A 27,560-nucleotide genomic window follows, 5' to 3' on the forward strand; every position below is an offset into this window, starting at 1 on the left:
CATGTGGAGGTTATGCACTGAGAGAAGAGCAATGAAAATCAGTACAAGGAAGACAAAATACAAGTGTATGATTGAGAAGGAGACAGGTGGAACAGTGAAGCTGATAGGAGCAGAGGGCGTGAAGGTGGCTGAGTTTAAATACATGGGGTAAGCCATCCAAAACAACAGACAGTGCATATGAGAGGTGAAGAAGAGGGTGGAGTAGGTGGAGATGTTGGGGGTGATTTGTGACAAACGGATAGTAGCCAGGGGAGTTTTACAAATGGTACTGAGAACTGACAAGTGGCGCTGACAAAAGACAGGCGGACGATTTCACTGGGAGTGACCAGGATAGACAGGATATAATGAGAATATCAGAGGACCGGCTCAGGTTGAGCAGGTTTGGAGCCAAAGATAGAGAGGCAAGGTTGAAATAACTTGGACGTGTGCATAGTAGGGATAACGGATATACAAATGTTAAATATGGAGCTGCCAAGCAGGAGCAAGAGAGGAAGGAGGACATGTAGAGGGTTGGTGTGACAGAGGAAGATCCTAGAGACAAGTGAGATGTTTTTACATTTTCTTTTGCAATAACTGTTAAAACTATGAACTGTTATTTCACCTGCTGTTCTGTCTGAAAATCATCTTTGAGTTTCAATATGGATGTGTTCCTAAGTTACACTGGAATATTGTCCCAATATGTTGGACAGGAGGGAAAGGGATAAAATGCTGTGCAGGCCCATATAAAGTGAGCCACCTGGTACTCCTAGCACATTGTCTAATATTAGTTATATAGCAGTCTACACTATTGTTTTTGTAATCATCGAGAACAGTGTCAGATTAATATAATCAGACTTCAGGTAGTGCCTAAGGGTTAGCTTTTGTAGAAGGCGTAAAACGGCAGCAGCCCCAGTTATGAGCAGTGTCAGTCACGTGCTGGACAACTTACAGACATATATTGTAATTGTCCTTTACCTTTTTTTTTCCTCATGACCAGCCTTAATGTAAAAGATTAGAGTTTAAAAGCTCTTATTTTTATTGCCTAGTTAGCTGTTGAGGTGAAGGACCAGACTTCTAAATCAAGAGAACAGTTTTAGGCAAATTTCACAAGTTATTCAGAGACAAATTAGAATGTTATGGATAAGAATAGTATAGATCATCAAACATGTGGGCCAGGGACCAGAAAGAAAATATTTCTGGATCTTGTCAAGTTGAAGAAGAAGACTGAAGTACATTAGTTAGTTCTAAATATTTTTAAATCCACTGTGCATGTATCTTAATAGAGGTTGAAATTGCACTTATTTTAAATGCATCTCAGGCTGTCCATCATCTGGAACAGTGTGACATTCTGCAAGAGACATAAAAACAAAGAGGAAAATAATCATAGAAACATTAATTTATATGATATTTACAATTATTCCCATTGACAGCTTTGTGCTTTTATGGCTTAGCTTTCTTTAGAGTAATCTCGTGTCATCAGCAGGGGGCAATCAGTGTTTATTTGAAGGTGAAGACCAGAAGCTGTGTTTCACCCTGGCTGTTTTGACACTGGTGGTCACAGCCTCTCAAACACAGAACAATGGACCAACAGGGGAGAGAGGGGTGAGGTACCTGCGGTGCTGGGCAGGGCGCAGCAGTGAACCACCTCAGGGTGCTAAAAACTAGAGATAGAACCATGAAACATACGAACACAGTATAAATAAATAATAATAAAAAAAAAAACATATAACACTAGAGTAAATTAGCTGCAAGGTGAAACATTTAACTCACTGAGATATAGTTCCTTTTGCTGCCTAAACGACCAGGCAACCATGCTCAGGGACTGACCAATGAAAATCGTGTTATATTCTGCTAGGACCAATCACCTTCTAGTGACCATGCACAGCGGCGCGCTTTTGACGATTCTCGGTTTCTGAGGAAGAAAAGTTCGCTAAGGCAGAAAATTACTGCTCAGTAACATTATCAGGTGGTAACTTGTGTCATTAATCTGCTAGTGGTGGTTATTGATTGGTTTCATCTGAAGTACTTTGCTAAGTACGTCTTGGAAGCCGGATCTATCCAGTAAATTCGTGGGTTTATCAAATGGGCTAGCTAGGTTTCGCGGGTCATTTTAGCTCATTTAATTTTGCTAATTTTCTCCGCAGCCTCCACTCTTTCTACTGAATAAAGTGAGCCTGGTGCCTTCCTACAGCTAAAATGGCAAGTGGAAGCTCAACTTTGGACAGGTACTGCTTATACTTTAAGTTTACCGTGAAAAGGAACAGGTTAAGGATAACCTTATCTGGGGCCAGGACTCGCCCCGGATAAGCGGAAGAAAATGGATGGATGGAAGGTTAAGGATAAATTAAATAAATATAATTTGAAGGAGTTCATATTGAAAAGCACTGAAAATTGCCACTAATGCTTAAGGTGCTCTTGCTTAATTAGCTAATAGCCTAAGGGTTACACACACTGTAATTTCACTTTTTTAAATCATGATACTTATTCTAGTGCTGTAGTCTTTGCCTTTAATTTTAATTACTAAAAATAACGCTGAAATTTATCTAGACTCGATTGTTTTCCTTGTCTTTTAGTCTTGAGGAGTTAGATTGCTTCTCTGACTCAGGCAGTGGACTATGGAGGCCATCGTGAAAACAACAAAGCGAAGAAAACTAACAGTATTTAAGCATCAGGTAAATTTCTTATTCTCTTTAAAATAGTGCCAGTTGATTATTGGTGATTGTAAAAGATTAAACTGCCATCGCAATAGACGCAAATGTATATTTTTGTATTTACTGTTCTTTTAGACATTATTTTTGTGTTATATGGTGACTGTCAGACAAATATGACCACAACAATAAAGACATCTCAGTCACAGACATTAAAGAGATTTTTCTTTTAGCTGCTCCCTTCAGGGGTTGCTACAGCAGATCATCTGCCTCCATCTCACCCTATCTCTGGCATCCTTTTATGTCACACCAGTCCTCTGCACATCCTCATTTACTACATCCATGTCTTCCTCTTTTATCCTGCCTGGCAGCTCCAGACCCAGTATTAGGAGTACACACGCTTGTGCCCCAACCCCCTTGGCTGGGTCATTAAAAACATTAACAACAATAATAGCAAAAATAAATACATTTGCAGCAACGTCAGCAAAATCAAATGCAACTATGTGGAACTGACACTCATATCACCTGGATTTGTTCAACAGAATTATGTTACAAGGTATAAAAGACCTTTGTGTGCGAGACATTCACAAAGGTGGTATCCTGTCCCTCCATCCTGATAGTAGGAAGGTGTATTCACCATGAAGTGGGTGTGACCCATCAGTGAGGATATCTCACCCCTTTTCCACAACCCATTACCCCAAAGTTGCATCATACTATCTTGTTGCTGACATGCAGTCTAACTGCCCATGTTTACAATCCTGTTGACTTTGTTCTTATTAACTAAAAACAGTGAAAAATACCAGGAAATAAAACAAAAAGTTAGAATGCTCTCTGCAAATGAACAATCTGTCCATATTAAAACTGTCTCAACTTTTACATGACATATAAATGTTGGACATATTTTTGTAAAGAGACACGTTTGATGAAAGACTGCCATGGAATTCAGTCATTGTCCTCAAGTATTTGTACTCATTTACAGCCTCAATACAGACACTTTCCACCACTACCCGCTGATGTCTTCCTGCTGGACCTAAAATCCAGAAATTTATTTTGTTTTCTTGGTGTTTAAGTGAAGAAAAAGTAACAAACTCATCCAGATATGCACAATACTTTGTTTCATCTTCCAGGATCAAACCATTGATCACTGCATCATCAGCAAAACTATAGCAAACACTGTAGATGTCCAATATACTTTATTTTGGTATGTTACTAGTTCAGATGACTGTCTCAGTTCACTCTAAATCACTAAATAAACCTCTTTCATCTCAAGCCACCCAAGAGACCCGGCGTAATGGTGCATTGAAGGGGATGTCCAGCCCCAGTGGCAGATCTGTCCCACCCCCTCCAGGTCCTTCCCCCCAGCCTATGTCCCCGGGGACACCCAGGCAGGTCTCCCCAACACCTGCGAGGAGCACTAACGAGGAGAGCCAGGTTATCAGCGCAAAGGATATCTATGATGCTGTCTGCTCTGGAAAGAGTGCCATGGTGGTGAGCAAACCCTAAGCAAAGGAGTGTGGAAGGAAGGGGGAAGGTAGCACAGAGATAAAAACATGAAGGGAGGGAGGTGCTGAATGAGGCATGTGTAATTATAAAAGAAACAAGCAGACAATGAGGGGTTATCATGTGCTGTCAGTGGCTGACTGATGTGATCCTACAGAAGTGGCTCTGATACATTAAGAGAAAGGGGTGTTCTCATTGGACCATGTAGTCAATGATTGACAGCACTTGTCCATCCGAAGTATTGTTCTACTATAGCTGCTTCTGGGTAAAGACTACAAAAGAAGGGCCACAAAACAAAAGAAATACAGTAATAAATAGTAGCTGCAGTGTAGAGTGGCGAGACAATGCAGACTGGGGCTCTGGGGGAAGGCTCATTATGCACATTCAGAAATTCAGGCAAATGGCAGTTCAAGAAATCTGTTTTGAAAAGGTTTCTCAGTTCTCAGCTCAATTTGACTACAATAGGTTACACTTTCACTATCAAGAGAATGCAGCTCTGAAGGGGTGCCAGGTTTGACATGATTGCTATACAGTATTGTTCGTAAATAAAGCTGGAATTTAATGGAACCAGAAATAAAAAGGCCCTGAGTTATAGTGCAAAACATATAAAAAGCTAGTGTTAGGAGGAATGATTAAAGGTGAAATCAGTAATGTTTGATATATTCCTAACACATCCATCTGCTCTTTGATCTGAATGCAGTGTTTTTCACTGGCTGCTTTCTCCCTGTCAATCTTAAGACGGTGGTGGACGAGTGGCTGGACAGCTACAAGCAGAGCCGAGAGGCGGGGCTGCTGGTGCTCATCAACTTCATTGTTCAGTCCTGCGGATGCAAAGGTCAGAGGCTAAGAGGCAGGCCAGGAGATGGGTAGTGGGGGGTGGGGTTGAAACTTTTAGAGATTGAAATTTCAGCCAAGCAATTCTGACCCGCAGCGTTTCTGTCGGTATCCTAATGATGTAATGTCCAGACAAGAAAACTAGTATTTTGTGAGAGTGGAATGAAAATGAGAGAAAATTATTAATAAGTGAGGCAGGAGTGCCAGAATTATTGTAATGTTGGGTTTCTGAGGTGGATATTTCACTTCATTTCCTAATCTGGACTCTTGCTGTATCCTTTCTTGTTTTTATGTCCAGGTGTTGTCACCAGAAATATGTTTGACAGCTTGCAAAATGCTGAGATCATCAGCAAACTAACCAAAGAGTTCAATGAGGTGAGGGAAAGGTGGGAAAATAGTTCAGATATAGCTGGATTGAAATGTATTTTTAAAATAAAGCTCGATCTTACAGGAATGCAATTTTGAATCTAGTTTATAGTCGTCTGTCTGTCTTTTCCCTACAAATAATCCTTCTGGAGTTAGTTGAGAAACTCTAATAACCTTCATGTCTCAAGCGATTGTGATCTGAAGGATGGCGCACAGCATGATGGAAAACACTCATTAAAATCTAATGCTGATAAATGGACACATTAATGAGATAATCACTTTGGTTTTCCACTGATGTGATTGTCATTAGCAGAACAAACCAGAAGCTTGTGCTTCAGATAACTACACGAAGCAGAGTGTAGGAAGCTAAAAGCTCTTTGTCTCTCTCTGCTTCCCCCCCTTTTCCTCCAGGATTCAGTGAACTACCCTCTGTGCACTCCAGGGCCCCAGCTGAAGCGTTTCAAAGCAGGCCTGTGTGAGTTTGCTAGGGTTCTGTGCGCTCCTGTAGGAATAGCCTCGTTTATGATGAATACCTCTTCCATTCCCTGCTGGCTCTGCTCACCGGCCTGTCAGACTCCCAGGTTCGAGCCTTCAGACACACCAGTACCCTGCTTGGTAAGTGCTCTGATGCAAGTGTATTTTTTAAAAAGAGAGAGAGAGAGGTTTAGAAACACTAATAACAGCATGGCTTTCACCAGAAAACGACTGGGGAGGGGGGATTCAGTGCAGTTTACGTTTGCACTTGATTTGTGCAGTGCATTTCATCTCCTATAATGCTAATCATGCAGTGTGTTGGTTAAGATTAACTGATGGTGTTAGCTTTTGTCTTAAAAAAATGTTGGGGGTGTTTAACTAAAATCCTGCCCTTCGTGTCTGTGTTATCAGAGGTTTTCATCCTGTTGTGTGAGTCAGAATAAGTGGGATGCAGCAGATGTCCTTTTTGTGGTTAATGAGGTTTTTTTTTTTATAGTTTACTCCTCTCGTATAGCTCGTGTTTATCTGTTGTTTCTCACTTGACAAAATAAAGGTCATCAGCATTTCCAAAATGAGATTAGCCTGGTAACTTTTAGTTTTTGGCAAGGATTTACTTGTAGTTGTAAATTAAAGGTACATGAGTCTCTTCAATAATAACACATTATTTGAAAAGTTCTGTCATTTCTTTGTAGACTTTCTGTCTCCATGTTTTCCTCTATTAGCCATGAAGTTGATGACAGGATTGGTGGAAGTAGCTGTGGTAGTCTCTGTTCAGCTGCAGACCACCCAGCGGCAATACGATGTGGAGAACAGCAAGAGGGCACACGACAGAGCCTCTGACAGACTGGAGGAGCTGCAGGCCACCATCGCTGAGGTCACACACAAAGAGCAACCAGAGTTTAGACACGCAGCCACTTTTTCAAAAACACATAGGTCATGACAATGAACCAGTGACATCAGCTTTATGAAGAAATATCTGAAGGGAGAAGGGATGCAGGAATGTTTTTTTGCAAATATGACTTAAAACAGGTTCTATTTATTGGCACCAGTAGACCAACATTTTCTGCTCCTGTTGGTCACAGGTTGTTTAGTGGCTGTTGGGTTTGAAACAGTCTGTATTTTTTAACCAACAAAATGGATTTTTCAAAATAAAATAAATGTGTGTGCGTTACTTGAGTGTTTTAGTCGCAATGTATTATATGTTTGCTGCAGTTTACCATTTTGCTCATGTTAACTGTGAGTCACAGAAGTGCAGGGACAACAGGAAGTGCATGCTCTGTGAGGAAATATTGTTGACTAAGAGTAAAATTGGTAAAGTAGCATTAAAAGTGGTTTGGTGGTTTCATATAGTGTTTTGTATCCATGATAATCTCATAATCATCACAGAGTTATCACTTTGTGTTCTGTAAGGACTGGTGGTTGCTATGTGCTCTAGGAAATGCCCACTTCAACAAAAGATGGTTGCCATTGCTGACCAGTATACTGACAGACTTGGAGTCCTGGAGACTTGGTGACTGGGTTATTTAGAATGTGTGTGTGTCTGAGTGGCTCTGTTTTGTATTTGCATGTTGTAGTTGCAAGAACACAGAGAGGAGCTGTCCTCCATGATGAATGCCACTTTTCGTGGTGTGTTTGTGCACCGTTATCGGGACCGGCTGTCTGAGATCCGGGCAGTGTGTATGGAGGAGTTGGGCCTGTGGTTGAAAATGGACCCTGAGGACTTCCTTAACGATGGATGTCTTAAATATCTGGGATGGACCCTGCATGACAAGGTAAACACACACACAGAGGACAGAACAGTAGAAAATCTTTTACATCCAGGGTTTCTTCTGGACCAGAATTGGCTTTTGGGAGGGTGACTATGCATGTAAGCTAGGGTTTAATATTTTTCCCGAAAATGACATGAATCAAATCCCGGGAAAAGACGAGCCATTTCCCGGGAATCCCAGGAAAAAGTTTTTGTTTTGTTTTTTAAATTTTAATTAGGCCTTCTGTAGCCTGTGTCGGGCTTAACCTATTTTGATATTGTAGAGGTAGCTTTCCATCTATGTCCTGTTATGCCCAGTAGGGGTAACGTTGGCTTGATTAATGCAATAAAACCTACATCTCGGCATTCGAGTGCTCGAGCTATGCGGTGTTGTATCGTTCCTCAACACTCCCTTAACAAATATAATTCGAATATTCCTGCATTGTACATGGAATTATAACAAGCTATTTTACAATTGCTGGTGCAGAACAATACGGTTCATCTCCACACAGCATTGATAAAGGCTCAGCCAATTGCGCTGTCCACAGTGCACACCGTTCCACCAGTGGAACGCTGTAGTAGTCATTGAAAAGTTAACTACCGTACTACACTATAATATGACATAACACAGGGCCTTGAGTACTGCACTACGACTTGGTCATTGCCATTCTGGCAACAGCAAATTTATAACGCCGTGTCTGAGGGTTAAAGTAGGTTCGTTGTGAATCGTCTTTTGAAAAACTGGCCAATCCTTATAGCCTAAAAAATATACATTTTACTCAACTCCATTTTAAAAGCGAAATATGTTAAAGCAATCTATTTCATGATACTTTCTTCACACATGAGGCCCGCATCCTAATTCATGATTGTTAGTAAGCGGCTGCAAACGAGGAAAAGAAACACTCGAAGTTAAACAGATATTTCTTTATTGTTCAGGGCAGGCATATTTTATAGGCTATATAATGCAATATAATAATATAAAATTATATAATACAAAATACCTTAGGCTAAACACATTGCCTACGATTTCAACAAATTAAAGAGGAAAAAAGTACAACTGTGTAATACCTCTATTAAAATGCTTGAGATGAAGGTGTCATCCTATATACTTGAAGTCTAGACATTTTCTTGTATTTTTTGACCGTTCTTTAAATTTTAAAATGTATTTTTGTATATTTGTATGATCTTAAATGTGAAGGCGAGAATCTCTTTGGTGGATGCCAGAATATTTTATATGCAGTAAAAACCTTGACATCATGAAGGTCTGTTATGCCATCCCTTTATTCACATTCAGCACCATCATTTGTCACTGAGATAGCGGCTGCATGTCTGCACCCCAGCAGTAGAAATGGAAGTAATTGAATAGGAAATTGCATTTTCTTTAATGAGAAACTTTAATTTTGGTATTCATACTCTACAGACTTCCTACATATGACACTACTGCAGAATATCTGTAGACAGAGGAAGACTCACTTACACACAGAGAGAAATTCCACTATATGCAGGTTTGAGTCTGTATTCAGGTTATCAAAAGTGTGTTACTGTACTTTGTTTTTTCCCCCCTCAGCAAAGTCCAGTGCGTCTGCAATGTGTGCGTGCCCTGCAGGGTCTGTACCAGGAGAAGGAATTCATTGGCCGCCTGGAGCTTTTCACCAGCAGATTTAAAGTGAGGCATCCCTCTGGATTGCACCCGGCCCATTTAATTCTTTTCTCCCTCTTTTTTTCCCCTCCTTTGACTGTCTGCCTGTCTCAGCATCTGCCTTTAATCTATTGTTTTACTTTTTCTATTGTTTCTATTTTGTTGTCTATCTGCGTCTCCCCTCCCAGTATTTTGTGCCTCCTCCCCGTATTTCCTTGCCTTTTCAGTTTTTTTTTTCTTTTTTTATCATTCCTGTTTGTTGTTATGGTCTCATCCTTTGTCTGTGCATATGTCTGGGTGCATTAATTGCTGCCAATACTGATGGTTAATAAGCTCTTTTCAAACACATAAAAACCCTCCTAAGCCACATGTGCTGCAACAGATAAATTGTATTTATGCCATGGCTTAGTGCCTAATCGCTGGGCTCGTGTGTGCATGTATGTGTATGTGGGTACATTTATGCAAATCTAGCGATTGTCTGTTGGTATGATTGAACAGTTTTCTGTTTATGTGCCACTGTATATCTGAATGTGTTTAGGAGAGGATTCTCAGCATGGTGCTAGACAAGGACCCAGACGTGGCAGTGGAAGTGGTCAGGCTGCTGTTGCTGATCCAACAGTAAAGGGCTTTTTTCATGTTTTTTGCCACTATCTGAAGTTGATTTGGAGCTTAAACATACCAAAAACAGTGCTTTTTAAAGTATGAAGTGTTTTTATAATTATAGTTTTGAACTGCATTACAGAAAAGTCATGCAATTTTGAAAAGAAAGTGCTATCCAATTCTGAAATCCAGTCTTTGGTTTCATATTTGCAGTATTTGTCTAGAGGTCAGAATAAGAAACTTTAACAACCAAGACAGTATAATTATAATCTGAATCTAAATATAAAGATGCTTACTCAACCAACATAAGTGATGGTCCCGCGTACTGTGGCAGTCTGCTTGGTCATGATTGGTGATGATTCATAGCCTCAGTCGTGATCTAATGCTTGCCAACATCTCTGACTATAAATGAGATGGTTTTAGGGGAAATTAAAAAGAGATGTTTTTCATCTCTTTTTAATGTACGTAAGTAAATTGATCAATAAAAATTTGTGTGCACACTTGCAGGCAAACAGAGGAAGGACTGGAAGAACAGGAGTGTGGCCACATCTATCCCCTGGTTTACGCTTCACACCGAGGCCTGGCGTCTGCAGCCGGTTCCTTCCTATGCAACAAGTACGCTAGTTAAGTACTTTAATTTTTAATTGAGGTTTTGCGATTAATTGAGGTTATTTGAATAATTGCACTTTTAGTTTGGGTTAATATTATGTGACTTTTTTATTTTTTATGTGTGTATGTTAGGCTGAAAAGTATGATTAGCAGTGACAACCAGGAGAATGACAAAGCCAAAAATGCAGCCTTTGTTCAAATCCTCGTCTCCTTTTACATCCAGAGTGAGGTAGTATTCCTTTCCCTCCATGTCCTCTCTTTCACATTCTCTCCCCCATTTTAATTTAAGGCAATATGAAAGTATAAGAATGCAATTCTAGCAGAGCCAAGATAGCTTTACTCAAGTCAGTCATAACTTGTTAGCCTTCCTGTGACCCCATCAAAAACTTTCCAACAAGAGTTGGTCCAGAATCATAGATGGACAAACTGTGACCCCCAAACATCAAACAGCAGGGAAGCTAGTGTTGGATAAATTCAAAACTTATCAAAAACTAAGGCCACTCGATCAATCTCCAGAAAAGGTCTTTAATCTTCTTGCAAGAAAATCAGGAGCATGTAACATCAACACAAGCTCGGGCAGTCTCTCCCTCTGAGCCGTTTTTATGCACATAGGCGAAAAAAGGAAGTAACAGAAACACTGACGTCGCTAAAGTTTCACTTAGTGCAGCTCTGAAAGATCTCTTGTCTGGAACAGAAAGTCAATTTTGCACTTAGTATAGCTATAATTAAACACATGACATTAGTATAACATCTCACTTCTATCAGCCTTCTCGGTACTAACCCACACAGGTCAGCAGAAGGTCACTAGACATATAGTCTTCGCACTTCTGTCTTACACTTTATTTTAAAGAAACACATTCTGTACAAAGGTCATTAGGTTATAGAAAGTTTCCCGTTATGCAGGCATCTTTAACACAGTAATTTCAATGAGCAACACATATACGTAACATAAGCATAATTTTTGTACAAAAATGGTTATGATACTATTAAAGAACTTATTTTTCCAATACTAGTCTTGACTATGAGGACATGCTTTAACTCTCACTTAATTCCAAAGATAGAAAATGTATAATACTTAATAAAACACTGTAAACTTTTCTTCTTAAAAAAAAAAATGAATAGAAAAGCAGAATTTCCATCCATCCCTACTCTGCTGCTTATCTGGTTGTGGGTTGCGGGGCAGCAGTCTCAGCAGAGATGCCCAGAACTCGCTCTTGCTAGCCACTTCCTCCGGCTCGTCTGGGGGGGACACTGAGGCATTTTTAAGCCAACCGAGAGATGTAATCGCTCCGGCTTTTCCTGGGTCTGCCTCGGGGTGTCCTCCCGGTATGACATGTCCGTAACACCTTGCCAAGGAGGCACCCAGAAGGCATCCTTATCACATGCCCAAACCACCTCATCTGGCAACTTTCTATGTGGAAGAGTAGTGGCTGTACTATAAGCTCCTTCTGAATGGCCAGGTTCCTCACCCTATCTCTTACAGAGAGCCCAGCCACCCTTCGAGTGAAGCTCATTTCCATCATTTGTATCCACAGCCTCATTTTCTTTGGTCACTACCCAAAACCTTGTGACTACAGGTGAGAATAGGAATGTAGATTGATCAGCAAATCAACTACATCTCTGCTAGCATTGCACCAATGACTAATTTTACCTGTTGTGGTGCTAAACTAATACAAAAACCCAGCAAACGAGTCACTCTAGAGGAAACACTGTCAACTGTAGCTTTTAAATAAGAATTTAAAATTAAACCTGAACACTATCTTTAATCACTGGAATAATGTCAAAAGGTGATGTGAGAGGTGTTCTTACACAGAAAAAGAAAGCACCTCAGTTTCAACTGTAAGCCACCTGTTTTTTTTTTCTCTGGTGCAATAAATTATGGTAATTTTAGTTTAGATACATACTAAAACATCCACTACCCTAACAGTTCCATGAGCATGGAGCGTACCTGGTGGACAGCCTGTGGGGTGTGGCAGGATCTGAGCTGAGAGACTGGGAGACAATGACAGCTTTACTGCTACAAGACAGTGGTGAGGAACAAGACAAAACTGTAACCATGAGCCACAGGACAGAGTTGTTTTTTTTTTTCCAGCACTCATAAAGATGTCAAGTTAGCGATATCTGCTCCTTTTTGTTCCTGCTCTGTTTGTCTCAGCTGTCTGCTCCTGTCTCTGCCTTTGTGTTGGCAGGACTGATGTATGAGGAGGAGGGGGTGCTCATAGAGCTGATGATGTGTGCCATCAGACAGGCAGCACAGGCAACTCCACCTGTTGGGAGAACTCAAGGCAAAAAGGTGGTGACACATTCAAATGCAAGCATAATGCTCTGTACCTTGTGTTTAATGGAACAGTGGAGGCTGGAAATGAAATATTTTGTGATACAAAAGGTCTAGTTTTAAAGCTACAATTTGCACATTTTCTGCACTAAACGCTGAGTTTATTTCTTTTCTGATTGCTGGATGTTAATGTGGGATTAGATTCTGAGTATGAAGGATAAAAAAATCCAGGAGCAAGACAAGAGACGTATTACCACACACTTCACCCCCTTACTGCCACAGCTGCTGGCCAAGGTTACCTTGAGCACAAACATTCATTATCAGTATTTTTTTTTTTTTTATTGTTGCTTTACATTTTTAATGTAGAGTTTGTGTTTTTACTGACGTGCAGTACTCAGCGGATGCAGGGAAGGTGAAACTCCTTCTCAAAGCTCCCTTGTACTTTGACCTAGAGATGTACAGCAGCATTCAGTGGCTGGAAAAGGTAGGTTTATAAACCTAAATATGTAATGAAATCTGTTCAAAAAGCCGTGTTCTTGTGTATTTATGCTTCTCAGGGGCTTTTCTTTTCCAGTATCCAAGTTATAGTATGCCCTCATTGTGAATTGTTGGCACATTACATGGTAGCACTGCAAAGAACTTAGAGAAATCAAGGTTAGAGGATTTGCGTTAAAGAGAGAAAGAGGCCACTGCTGCTCAGAGAAAGTCATTTTTTTTATTGATTTCTATTATTTTGAGGCTTCACTGTCGTTTTATTATTTAGCATCTGCAAATTAATACAAATATTTAACATTACTCTGTATAAGGAAAAAGGTTATTCAAACTAATATTAGAGGGAAAATTGACAAACTGAAGCCTGTCAGGTCAACAGGAATGAAGTTCAACAGTAACTTTCAGGTTAAGGCAGCTGTGAGTTTTTAACCTTGCCTACAGTTATAGATCGGTTCAGCCAGATGCTGAACCAGTGGTTAGAGTCGATATCCTTGAGTGGGAGGGCAAACGGTTTACCTTTGAATAATTACCATCCTAAGCGCTACATGCATATTCCACTTCTTCTGTTCAGCATCTGGACCTGCTGCTGTCCCAGATATGTGGCATTGTGGAGAAGCACACAGAGGCCGCTGTATTGGAGGCTTGCGCCCACCTGGCCAGCACACTCTGCTCCGACTGCTACACCTTCTCCTCCCGCGCACAACTGGCATTCAGCCAGCTGTTTGATGGCCTGACTGAATGTTTCAGCTCCTACGTAAATGACCTGCTGCAGGTTGGAGAGTGTGTCAGTGGTGCTTGCATACCAGCAGATACTTTTTTTATTACGCATGCACATACTTTATACATTAATGAAAATTCTGATCAATTTTAATACATAATGCTGTATGTATCATTTTACAGCAACAGAGCCTCCTAAAAAAAATTCTGTGACTTTATCTTTCTTATATTGTTTAAAGGGGATGTGTTATGCTTATTTCCGTGTCCATATCTTTTATAAGCCTTGTACTAGAGTAGCTTTGCTTGATTCACAGTAAAATAATCCTAATTAAAAGCTTACATTGGGCCCTGTTGCTGCCCCTCAGTTCGTCCTCTGTCAAGCCAGCCCAGCTAATTTAGCTCCCTTCCCTTTAGGCTGGCTTTGTTATGATTGGCTGCCCTTCGTAACCTGGCAGGTGCGGCAGCATTTAAAGCAGTCTGAAAGCTGAGCTGTTCTGGAGGAATTATGTCAGTATACTGATCTCATGTGAAACCTATTTAATATGAGCATCAGTTGTGTATAAATAAACAGTATAAAGGAAAATAGATCATAACCTTCACAAAAATAGATTTTTGTTTGCTGGATTTTTATAGAATTGCATTCATTTCGTTTAGTTGTACAACAATACTATTATAATAATGGTGTATGATGAAAACTGGGCAACCATAAAAGCTCAGCTTGTATAGGTAAATGGCTCAATATGAGGTGTTAACCTGAAGTAGTATTATAGCACAAAACTATTGTATTCATACACCAACTGTGTATAAATTAACCAATGAAACAGACATGATTGCCCCTCAACATGAAAACAGTGTTGAAAGCTGCCTCAAGAAAAGCAAATTCAAAATGTCAAAATATTTAATCAAAGCGGTTTTAGAATTTTAGAAGGCTTTTGTGAAAATCAACATAAACTGCAGGTTGTTTTTCAAGTGTCTTTATCAATGTGTGATTGTGTACCCAGGATACCGCCGATGACGATGACACATACAATGCAGCCATTGCCTTGAAAAGGATTGCTGCCCTTAGCAGGTATGCTGTCATAATGCATGTGGCAGTACTGCTAAATAATCCTTAATCAGAAGTATATACATGTGTTGGTTGTTTTTGTGTGTGTGTGCATGATTTCCAGTGCTAGGGACCCGACTGCCTGGAAGCTGTTTGATTCCTGTCTTGAGCTGTTGAAGAGCAGGATGGAGTCCAGGGAGCTTGATAAGGAGGTTTGTGGCAGTGTTTCATATTTGAGGGGGAGGATTGTGAATGTCATGAATATTACAGTGCTATTTTTGTGGAAATAATAAGCAAAATATGGAATGTAATGAAATTCTAGTTAACAAAAAATGAATGCCTTATGAACTGTGAGGCTAAAAATTAATTTCTTACTTCGTATGTCAATATCTTGAGGTTTTTATACGTAAGAGTTTTTTTTTTTTGTACATTGAGTAGTTTAAGGAAATATTTTATGCATATAGCACCACAAAAAGCTAATTTTAATATCTTCTTTGTGTAATTTCAGCTGATGGTGTCAGCTATGAAGTGTGCAGCTTTTCACCTGATGTGGGCCAAAGTGAATGTGGTCAAATCCAAGCCAACTGAGGTGCTCGTTTCATGTTATAAAACTGCTGTTTTTCCTCCACCAACCTTTGAAATAGTGTGACTCCTCAGTGTTTGACACACAGTGGATCACGGATCCCAGTGGTGTCAGTCTACCTGCATGACATGAGCTAATCTGCATGATTAATACTTTCATAATGGCTATCACATCACGGGCAGCCCTAGGCGACCATGCTGGTGGCCTTCTTGTGTGTTTGTTAAGCTGCTCTTGTCTGTGTTGTCGAACAATTCACCAGCTGCGCAGACAGCAGGCAATTAACGCAACAGTCTGTTAGAGTGCATCTGAGCCCACAGCGACACTCGGATATTTATTTCCCACTGCTTCACACTTTTTCTTATTGATTGTTTTCACGTGTTTGGTGCTTCCACTCTTTCTTGCCTTTAGTTTTTATTCCGTCTTTTTGAGCTCGTTTTCACTTTTCTGCTGTTTTTCTCATTTTCACTCACACTGAGCATGTCATTATTACTCATGCAGTCATTTGTGTGTTTTTCTTAACACTGTTCCAGAGACAACACATCCAGATCCCTTCCTGTTGTTCAGTTATTTTCACTCCTTGTCTGCTCATGTTTGTTTTGTTGGATGACTCAAATAGCTTTTTCTCTTTCTGTGTAATATGCACTTAAAATGGACCAATTATGTTTTCCCATTGGTGTCACGTTATTACTGTTACAGTGGTGGAAGCTCAGACTAAACAAAGTTTTAAATAATGAGGTCAGCCAAAAGGATCTTAATGGGAGAGTAGCCAAAACAGCATGTAGATGAACTGAGGAGCTGCATTGAGGCCCAGTGAAAGATAAATAACAATTATTTCGAACTGGGAATCGTGCAAAGCGACTGTAGTAGTTATAAACTGGCCATTTTGTGTCTCACAAACTGCTATTTTAGTTAACAGACGAGAATGAAAGTGTCACATTCTGCCTTTAAAGCTCTGTACTTAAAGCCTTGAAGATTGTATTGCCTACAATTTAAGATAAAGAGGTGCTGCTCCTAGAATGTTTACCCACTTTTGTGCTAGACAAATATGTAATTTGTATTTAATATCACTTCATGGTTAACAGGTGGTTCCACAGTGCGGTGTTTACACATTCGCCTGACAGGCAAAAGATTCCCGGTTCGATCCTGGGACGAGACACAAATCCCGCGGGCGTTGTGTCAGGAAGGGCATCCAGTATAAAAATCTGCCAAATCAAATATGTGGAGCTACCCGCTGTGGCAAATTCTTGTGAATAATGAAACAGCCAAAAGTATCTTATCACTTGAAGGAGTTTAATTAGGATTTCTGTTATTGGTTTTTAGAAGGAGCTGAATTTCTAGGTTATCAAAGTAACTTCCCTTCCACCACCCACCTCCTTACTCTCTCACACATACACACACAAGTTTACACCTTAGTAAGAAGATAATGAGAAAATATTTTATCTGACTTCCTCTCTTTTTGTCCATCTGTCACTCCAGGCAGAACTGAAGTGCCTGAAGAAGGAAGTTCGGTCATTCTGCAGAGTCTGTCAGGATTGTTTGTCTTTGAACCAGATGGATATCAGAGATCAAGTGAGAGCTTTTTTTTTTTTTTTTTACTTTTACAATGAGCACCATCCCATATGTGAACTACTGATGAAGCCCTATCATTTTTAAACTCAAGGGTAGTTTATGCTTGGCTGTCTGAGGCAAAAGTCAATCTTAGGATATTAGTCCAAAACCACAGATAACTTAAAAACTGTTTGAAAATTACTGGGGATGATCTATTATTGTAAAAATCATAATAATTATTTGGTAAATATTGAGCTTCAACATCATGCTATTGAACTTTCAAATAGATTTTGTGTAGTTTATGCATTTGTTGTACTTTGCTGAACTCCTTGAAAGCAAACTTTTTCCAAAGAGATGCACAATACTCACAGTTTAATCTAGATTATCACAGCTCCTTAATCATTGTAACTGAGCATGATTTTTAAGTAATTACACAACCCCGTTTGGTACCAAACTCTGATCCAATATCTGCAAACCAGCCAGTGAGAATATGGTGTAAAATGATAAAGAATATATTGGCCTGTGTGACATTGTCAGGAAAAACAGCTGCACTAGAGCAATGGGGATGAAAGGATTGGAAAAATTGTGAGACTTTGATTTTCATTTATTTCTTTTATTTACTGATTATAACTAATTTGACCAGGTAGTTGCCAATTAGAGCCATCTCCAACAGTGTGATGTATAATGAATTTGGGCTTTAAAATACAGGTAAGTTACTGTTTGTTTTAATCAATATCTCTGTGCTTAAAACTTCCTGCTTTTAAATGATCAAACTTTAATGAAGAGCAGAGAACACGCAAAATGAGTCTTAGACAAACATACTGTGACTAAATCAAGATATAGCCACCATTGCTGTCGTTAATGAAGTCTCAATACCTATATAGATGTTGATAATCCTGGTACCCTAGGCAGTTTATACAAGTTTCATTCAGATTGATTAAGGCGTCTGTTAAGGAACAGACATACATATGATACAGTCATAGTAAGATGAACATTGTGACGTATACAGTGAGACTCTAAATTTGTGACTAAGCTCACAAACTGTTTGCTGAAGTGAAAAGTTTTGTCATTTTCTCAGACTTCATTTTGTAACCACAGGTGTCGCCCCCTGCTGCTTATTAGAAAGAATTCACTTCTGCTTAAGACACTTGAGGCTGAAGCTGTGTCCATTTTGTATTTATAGTCTGATTTTTACAAGCTACATAATTATTCATCAGTTTTGACATTCTTATAGATTTGTTTTTTAAAATTTGGGCTCAATAAATTCGGTGTTGGTCTTTCCCTGACAGGCGTTCGAGCTGCTTTGTGATTTGCTGTTGCTGTACAGTGTGAGTTCAGTCCGCTCTGAGCCCGCCCTTCAGTCTCTGGCCCACCTGCCATCTGATTCTCTGCGCTCCGAGTTGGCCGCTTTCCTTCTGGACTACGTCTTCACTGACACCGAAGATGTCGCGCTCGATGGTATCTTGACACCAACTGAAACATTTACACCTACTCTTAATAAATGTTTGCATGAACTGTGATACTTTCCAGAAGCAGTATGCCAGCCAGTTTTGACAGAGTGACAACGCTGTGAGCTGTCATCTTTTTAAAATAAATAAATTAAATGAACAATTAAAGGGATGTAGCTTTTCTTAACATGATATTTTGTAAATTGCTTCATTCTAACACTGCCAGAAGCCACTTGATACTTTACCCATCTCTGCCTATGGGTGTAGTTTTTGAGTCTTCTGTATCTAATCTTTATTTTCCATGTTTTATAATGTTCTGCCAATTCCCAAGAAAATACTTGTTTCATTAGTGTTCTTAGAGACACCACAGCATGCTTTTTCTCTGTCTCTGCATTCCTTAACTTAACTTTTATCCTCTTCTTTCTTCCACCTCGGCTCTTTTCTTCAGATGAGGGTGAAGAGGAGATGAAGATAACTCTTCTTCTGAAGAAGCGTAACCAACTTGCTGGTTACTGTAAGCTGGTCATCTATGGGGTGCTGGACCTCACTGCCGCCACCGATGTCTTCAAGCACTACAGCAAGGTTAAAATTCTTACCGTTTCTGTCTACAGTCGTGTGCAAATGTAGGCAAAATGTGTTAAAGGGTAAAGTCGTGACTTTAGTAATCCAATTGGAGATCAGTAGTTAGATTGACATTCTTTGGAGGAATTAATTGGGATAGAAATACAGGAAGCAGGTTTATAAAAAAGTAATAATGGAGAGGATGTGTAAGCGAGTGGAGGAAGGTGAGAAAATCTGTTTTAGAACCACTGAGGTGCTGAGAATGAGTCAGAGAGAGCGGTGGCTAAAAGAGGCACAGGTGACTAAAACAGGGTTTTAGTCTTTCGGATATTTAGCAGAGCTGTTAATTCAATAAATTTGATATTTTTTCCTCCCAGTTTTTTAGAGACTTTGGTGACATCATCAAAGAGACTGTGAGCAAGAGCAAGCTCATCAACCCCGTGCAGAGTGCCAAGACTGTCTGTCTGAGTCTGCAGCAGGTGTGCACTTACATGTCACTGTAATCTTTTGTATTTAGTGTAGAGGTTATCAAACTGTGTGGTGTGCCTCCCTGGCACAGAGTGGGAGGTTCGCAGCGGGGGTACAGAAGGAGAGAGGTGAGATGAAAAGTGCATGCTGGTCTTCTAAAAACAACACAAAGTTATTAGTGTTTCAGTCAGCTGTTACATGGTAGGGAGATGCTTTCACACTCTGAAACTTAGTAGACATAAATCAGTATTTAGAGTTTGACTTATCCAAACATAACAGTTTTCTTCACTATAAAAAAAATCCAGTTAACCATTTTCTGTATTCAGTTTTTTTTAATGTAGCACCAAATCACAACAGTCACCTGAAGGTGTTTTATATTATAAAGTAAAGAACATGCAATAATTGTGGAGAAACCCCCAACAGTCAAAATCACCCCCTGTGAGCAAGCGCTTGGAGACAGTGGGAAGGAAAAACTCCCTTTTAACAGGACGAAACCTCCAGCAGAGCCGGGCTCAGGGAGGGGCAGGACAAAAGACACACTGTGGACAGCCAGCGATTAATAATAACTAAGGATTAAATACAGAGTGAGAAAAGGTGAATGAAAAAAGAAATAAGCCGCATTTCCATACGGGTCGTGTTGTGTTTCCATTGCAATTGAGGACCACCACAGTGTGGGTGGAGTCGATATAGTAGTGCGGGCAGTACTCTCATGACGTGACTCGTGCGCGGCTCAAAACACAACACAACAATAGATGAGAAAGAGGCAAGCTAACAGCTAATGCCAGTTTAATATAATCATCATGCATAAGTCCCCCATACAATATATTAATGGATGAAGGTTATCATTGGTAAGTATAACCCTATACCCCCGAACATAATCGGCTCAGTGTACTTCAAAAGAGCCGCCGTTCGCGGACTTACGGCAACAATTACCGTAATAACACTGCAGTAATACCCTATATTGGTTGTGAAGTGCAGTTTCTCAGCTTTCAGAAACTATGAATTTTTCCGATAGGACAAACGGTCGCGTTATTACGGTAATTTAAAGTTCCTTTGATCAGCACTCCTGCCGGCTCTGTGCTAACCAGCTGTTCGGCTAGTAGGGGCAGGTAACGGTGCTTCAGCGGCGATCGCCCGGCAGCATAGGGTTATAATATGTATGCTGTGTGAGCGTTTCAGATGGCTCTCATGTTGCAAAACTACTGCTGCAAACTGTCGGTCTGGGGATTCAAACGGTGCTTTGTGCCTCCAGTTTCTTGCTGTCGGGTTTTAAAAATGGCAGGCTTGATTCTGGTGAAGGAGTCGCTCTCATGCCTCCGATAGTGACGACACTCCCTGGCCAATCAGTGGCATGCTGTCCTCCGCGTCACATTTTTGTATCACCTCGTATCGCTCAGAACCTCGGGTGAGTGGGTACGAAAAAGGACCGGCAAACTTGTACCAGTTACTAATGGAAACGCCGTCAAACCGCGGCGAGTCGAGGCGACCCGTGCCGAGTCGTCCCGTATGGAAATGCGGCTATAGTGCATCATGGGATGCCCATATTCATATTCATGTGTACTCTGTTGACAGAAACAGATATTACCTAAGTCAGCTCACCCTTAATGGTCCGAATTTCCAAAATGTATGCTTTTGTGACTTATTGTTAATAGTTGCATCACTTTTTATCATTTACTTGGTTACTTGAACATCAATAGAATGATCTGATGATGATTTTTGCTCTGTTTCCACCTTAAAAATGAAAAAAAATAAAAACAGCAGCTACCTAAAGCTGACAGGCATTTACATGTGGTTCTATGTAAAGTACTTTATTATATGCAAGGATGAATATCACAGATATAATAAACTATCAGTTTTAGTTTTCTGGGAACTACATTATATACTGAAAATAAATGAATACTATATGAGTTACTATGTGTCTGTTGAAGTACATTCTGAGTTGTTTTTCTGATTTAGATAACCAGCTGCACATATTTACTGTCTCTTAATTTGGCATTAAACACACATGTTCTTCATTTTCGTGGTTTATGTGGCAGCTCTCTTCTATAATTACAACCAATACTTGAATAACTTAAAAGTTTTCAGCCTTAACTAACCAGCAGAGGAAATTTGTTTGTGTATGTCCAGATATATATCATGCCTTTTATGCAACATGTCTGTGTGTGCTCAGCTGTTCTCTGAGATGCTCACGGAGCACCGCAGCAGGCAGGATCTCACTGAGATTAGAGACTTGGCCAAGAGGCTTGCCATGAGTTTTGGCATTGATCTTCATCGTGTCCGCAAACCACTGGTGGCCCTGCACATGTCAGTAACACACGTTTCTCTTGACAAGCACACACAGACCAACCTTGCCATGACCTAGTTTAACTTGTTGTCTGTTTGTTTTTTCAGTAACTTTTATGATTGCGTTTTTGGAAGGAGCTATAGTTTTATGAATGTAAACATTACTCCTAACACAGATTTCTTGCGTGATAATTAACTCTAGCTAGTAAGAAGTCGTCAGACTTGAGGATTGTAAAGAAAAATCAAGTATTTTCACACTGTAGCTGTTCATCCTTGTTTTTTATGTCAGAGTTTGTGTTGTTTTTCACCAGGGATGGCATACGTTTTGCATTTCGGGACCCACAGGAGGGAGAGGAGCCGTATCCAAATGTATCCTTCTTGGAGATCCTCAGCGAGTTCAGTTTTAAGTTACTGCAGCAGGACCGCACCCAGCTGTGAGAAGGAAAAACACAACCATGCTCACGCTTAACACTGCAGCTTTTCTACACATGCATTTCTGTATGCTCTCCATAAAAAAAAAAAAAAAAAAAATCACTTTTGTGAATGTAGCAATAGTGTCAGTGGATCTGAGTTATTCAGTGAATCCATATGAATTATTATATTACATGTAGCTGGTGGTAGAGGCATCTTCACGAGGAATTTTAATGATTAAAACTAAAGAATGGAGTCTTCGTTCTTGTTGCATAGTTGGTGTATTAATCATATTATTCAGTTGCATTAGATTCATCATCATTTGCTCAAATCCAGTAAAACTGAAAATGAAATGTAAACAAAGGCTTCCTTGGTCTTTGTCTCATCCTGTCATTCTGTCATCTCCTCCCAGAGCAGAGTTTCTGAAATCAGCGTGTCCCAGTGCTGCCCTCTCCTGGCCATCTGTCAGACTGTATCGGCGTTCTTTGGAATCTCGCTCCACCTCCAAACCCACAGAACAGGAGGAGGGAGGTGACGAAGTGTCTTCCCATGACACTCCTCTAGTCAAACGCAGGAGGACCACAGCTCAGGGTGACGCACATACTATATGAAACACTCCGTATGGATGTATTGTAAATCATAAAGGCAATATTTATCAAAAGGAATGTGCTGCTTAGAAGAGGGAGGGATTTTAGTGGATTACATTTACAATCAGAGGTGAGGGTCAGCAAAGGTAGATTATTGGAGATGATTTAATGCAAGGAAGTGCTCTTTAATCCTAAGCAACATGGCTGCAGCTGCAACCAATTATTTTTAATATTACCTACTTATTCGCCAAGGAGGTCACATTAAGAAAAAAAAAATGGAGATGCCAATCAAAACATGGGACATTTTCTGGGTTGGAGATGAACTGGGGAGCTGTCCGTGGTGCAGCCTACCTCTCACCCCATGTGTTGGATCGATTGAGCTTTCAGGCAGAAACAGATCTGATAGTTGAACTTGGAGTCATTCATGCTACTTTCCCACCGCCGAGGACCCGGTTCGCGTGCCAGTGCTCGTGCTGTTCCCAATGAACCGGCGAAAGGCTTAAGAACGGGCCCGCGTTCCCACCGCGTTTCTGTGAACTGCTCCTTTACGTATGAGCGTGGGCGGGTCCTCGTCCGGACACGGAAGCCGAAGCGCACAAACGTGGGAGAACACGCCCCCCTTTCTTGTGCTGCAAATATGTTTTACGGTCCAAACCAAACTACTGCAGCATCTGTGTGCAGCACAGAGGTAAACACAGACAGCGATTAGAGCAAGACGACAAGTACGCACTTTGTGTCCTTTTATCTGACATGAACTGATACAAAGCAGCAAGTTCAGCCTTAGAGCCCAACCTAATTCACAGCTGTGAAAATTGCTTCGCTTTTCTCATGTAATACACATGTAATATGGTAGAAAACTTGATGTTGAGATGGAAGAGTCACGCCCTTCTGCCGCTTTCGTCACGCGTTCGTGGTTCGAGACCAGCTAGCTTGCGGGGCCGGAATTTAACCCTTTTCGGCCGAGCACCGAGTGTTTCGGCGGTGGAAAACCCGCCTAACGGTTCAAATTACGGCACAGGCTCTAGAACCCTGTTGGTGGGAAAGAGGCAGAGGATGAGTGACCCCAGTGTCAGAGGAAAACTGTCATTTCAAGCCAGACTATTACTTTCAGTGCATGTCTGCCTCTTAAAATTACACTGTAAAGGATGAATGTGTGAAATCGTGCTTCATCATCAGTTATAGTAACAAGAATTCTTTTCTTTTTAGCACTTAAGCCCAGCGTAGTAAGAAGTATCAGGACTGTGACCTTATTCTCGAATTTTCAAGGTTATTCTTGAAATTTCAGCTGTGTTCTCAGAATGTAAAAAAATATATATATTTGTTTCTTCCTTCTTACACTAATAGTTTCCTTTTTATATGAATGGTTGTCTGTTTGTGGGTTGGTTAGTAGGATTACTCAAAAAATATGGACTGATTTATGTGATGATTTTACCAATGGTGGTACTGGGCCTAACTGGCTCTGACTTTTGGAGTTGATCTGAATTTGAATGCAGGAGATTTTGTAAAGAGTTTTTACTATTAAGAGAGACGGGGCAAAACTGGATATTTTAGATCTTATTTTCACAGATTAATACCACATTGAAATAAGAGCAGGCTGATTATTCCCTGTTGAGGAATCATCAAATTGAGCATTTGGGACTTTAACACCTACGTTAGTGTTTGTGAATCTACTGAATTTTACAAGAAGTGAATTTGCTGCTGTCCTCTGTTATATTTAAATTCTACATATCATTAAAAGTGTCATTACCAATAACCTTGTGTGGTGACTAGGGATGTTCCTGGCAACTAATTTCTTAGTCGAATAAACAAGGAAAAAAATTAGACTAACAGACTAGTCTATAACTAAGAAACACTCAGATATCAAGTTAAATTTTAGGAGTGTTTAATGGACAATGTCAAAACTGTCTAAACAAAGGCATTTGAAACCATTCATCACATTCTTCAATAATGAATCGCACTTTAAATGCTGCTTAACTGTGCGGCACCGCGCGTCATAAACACCGCATGTTATACTCCAAACAGACTACAAAGAAAAAAAACTTGAATTGATTTTAACTATATGAAAACAAATGACTGCAAACGATGTTTACGCATCATTAAAATCTGAGAAGATAACATTAAAATCAAATAAATTGCGACTTAAAGGTGTGGCGCATCGTGCCGCGCTTTATGAACGATTGTTGTGGTCGTTGTTGTACAATTCATAACACGCATCTCAATAAAAGTTAAAATCAAAAATTACAATAAAACAATACAATACAAACATCCATCCATTTTCTTCTGCTTATCCGGGGTCGGGTTGCTGCCCCGCAGCCTCAGCAGTGAAGTCCAGCCCTCCCTCTCTTCCTCCAGCTTACGCCTGATTCAGGGTTCAGTGCTGGGTCTTTGTAGCTACGACATATCATATGTAAGCGCCCGATGTTGTTGCCACATTTATGCTTGTGCGGGTGCGTTGTGTGTGTTAATTACCTTTCGGTCGTGTCCCGGTGTTTTACATGCGGTGTCAGCCGACAGAAACATAAAATGCTGAGACGTTTTCCCTGCTGGGTCCTACTCTTTGCTGTGGTCAGTTTTTTTTTAAAGGTACAAACACATTTGTCCCTCTAGTTTTTTCACTGCTTTGTACAAACTTGGGGGGGGGGGGTCAGAAATGCATGCAATGAAATGACGGTGTTTCCTGGGAGGTGCGCTTCAAGTTACATTGTAAAACTTCAAAAATAACTAACAATATTAGAACAAATAAAAATAGCAGGCCAAGACTAACAGAGTTATGGCATTTTTCTATAACAATGTCAGGGCTACAGCTCCATCTGGTGGCAGATGTCCGCATAACTTTTTGGACAACTATTTACGGCACCGGGCGTCAATTAAGATCTTAACAATTAGGCGAACAGACTAGTACGTCTGGTACTGACTGGTGACAGTAGCAACGATTAGTCGACTAGTCGCGCACAACCCTAGTGGTGACTTCTCTCTCCTGCAGGCTCAGCATCCAGCACTGCCAGAGGGTCCTGGTTTTACAACAGCAGTATCCAGAGCAGCTTGCACACTCCAACCCTCACCTCCACCGTCCAGAAACAGCCAGCCAAGCCGATGGCGTCCAGGAAACCCAGAGCCACAGAGTCAGATATCAGCAGCGGCTTAACTGAGCCGGAGTCAGAGGATGAGTTCTCCTCAGGGTAAGTAAAATGTTATCATCAACATGTCTGCAGTATCTCTGATTCCTACATTTGTAAATTACTGCTTTGGGTCAGTTTCTTTGAGTCTACCAGCCAACAGTCGGTCGGTCTCTGTTCTCTTCTGTGTGCTGTGTTACTGGTCAAACGGGCAGTCAGCTTTGCAGTCAGCCAGTCAGCAGAAGAAGGAAGATTAAAGCTCCTGCAGAGCTTTGCTGATGAAAGAAAGTTGCAAATTTAATTTCCCCAGTGTGTTAATGTATGTTCATAGACACAGATACAACAAGTAGACAATAAAGGTGGAAAATTACCTTCTCTCCAGGTTACAGATGCAAAAGGTGAAACCCAGCAAAAGACAGCAGGTCTCCTCCAGCAAGAATCCCCCCTCTGTGGGGCAGCAAGACCTGAACTCCCACCTCAACTTGTAAGGCTGATTTTTTTTATTTATTCTTTTAGACTGTTTTACTGCCTATTTAGAAAATGTGAATGTCTCATTTTACAAAAGCTGTTTTCAACCAGAATTAAGCAAAGATTGGATCTGTGTGTGCTGCACAGGCTTTCTCTGATTGAAGACATTTCAGAAAGAGATGAGGAGGAGATTGAAGCTTATCAAAGTGACTCTGACACTGGATACATGCTGGTAAGAAAAAAAATGACATGATATGTACTGTACTTTCTCTCATGACTCTAATCAGTTTAAGCAGCACATGACCAACTAAGATACAGCTGTATTAATTCTTTAAAAAACAACGTACTTGTCACCGCAGAGTCATACACAGAGGCCACAATTGTAGGATCACTACAGTATTAAAAAATATGTACAAGGCTCCATTGATTTCTGATGAGAGGAAGAGAAGTGCAGCTGTGATGTCTGAACTTTGCCTCTAGTGTTATTTATGTATTTTTTTGTTTTGTTTTTACTTACAATATTTTACATAAACCTAAATCTAGACTAGGAACTACATACCTGGAAAACTAAAAGTTCCCACCCTGTTTTTGGCATGCAGCCTTCCACCCGTCACACCTCAGTCAGTGTCCTCGACGAGCTCTTTGATTGAGGTCAGTCGTGGATCATCTCTTCAGGACTTCTTCAGTTTCAGTGTGATGAATATTAGAGTCATCTGTTCTTCTGAATGACCCCAAGTTCGCCTGTCAGACCTGTTTCTGTCTTTAATTTTGTTGATGATTATGAAATCTGGAAGCAAAAGGTGTTCTAGTTTAATATTGGGAGTGTTTGGAAATGTGGCAGAAGTTCAGATTAAATGTTTCATTCAAGTTCAGTTAGATTTCTGTCTTCGCTCCTCAGTTCTCTCCGACTGGTTTCCACATTTTGAATTCTTGCTTTTTCTAAATATTCTACACTGTTGACATCAACCTTTGTTTTTGTAAAACATGTCAATTTAATGTTTATTAAAAAAATGCCTAATTGTGCAAAGTACTACTTAAGGTGTCTTAAGATTTCAAGGTGTTTATTATAAAGTATTACAAGGTATTTATTGGTTTGTTCATGAAACAAACTCGTGGTAAAAATTGACTTTTTTTTTTTTTTTTACCAAAAACTCTATAAATG

At 40.3% G+C, this 27,560-nt stretch overlaps 1 protein-coding gene across 1 annotated transcript; it reads left to right on the forward strand.

Moving 5' to 3' along the window:
* Positions 1 to 1,860: 1,860 nt before the first annotated feature.
* stag3 (STAG3 cohesin complex component) lies at positions 1,861 to 27,406 on the forward strand. Its single transcript, XM_030739092.1, is given in 33 exon segments — positions 1,861 to 2,013; positions 2,124 to 2,204; positions 2,553 to 2,651; positions 3,898 to 4,115; positions 4,866 to 4,962; positions 5,260 to 5,336; positions 5,739 to 5,820; positions 5,823 to 5,942; positions 6,524 to 6,675; positions 7,376 to 7,573; positions 9,116 to 9,214; positions 9,726 to 9,805; positions 10,295 to 10,402; positions 10,529 to 10,625; positions 12,324 to 12,426; positions 12,586 to 12,689; positions 12,873 to 12,965; positions 13,063 to 13,155; positions 13,735 to 13,935; positions 14,882 to 14,949; positions 15,050 to 15,137; positions 15,434 to 15,514; positions 16,985 to 17,077; positions 18,346 to 18,514; positions 18,953 to 19,086; positions 19,443 to 19,544; positions 21,704 to 21,837; positions 22,128 to 22,250; positions 22,640 to 22,818; positions 25,798 to 25,993; positions 26,313 to 26,414; positions 26,546 to 26,630; positions 26,998 to 27,406. Coding segments are annotated over 30 exon segments (3,489 nt in total). The 5' UTR covers positions 1,861 to 2,013; positions 2,124 to 2,204; positions 2,553 to 2,651; positions 3,898 to 3,935; the 3' UTR covers positions 27,049 to 27,406.
* Positions 27,407 to 27,560: the final 154 nt, after the last annotated feature.

Source organism: Archocentrus centrarchus, chromosome 10 (genome assembly GCF_007364275.1).
Source record: "Archocentrus centrarchus isolate MPI-CPG fArcCen1 chromosome 10, fArcCen1, whole genome shotgun sequence".
Taxonomy (NCBI): Eukaryota; Metazoa; Chordata; class Actinopteri; order Cichliformes; family Cichlidae; genus Archocentrus; species Archocentrus centrarchus.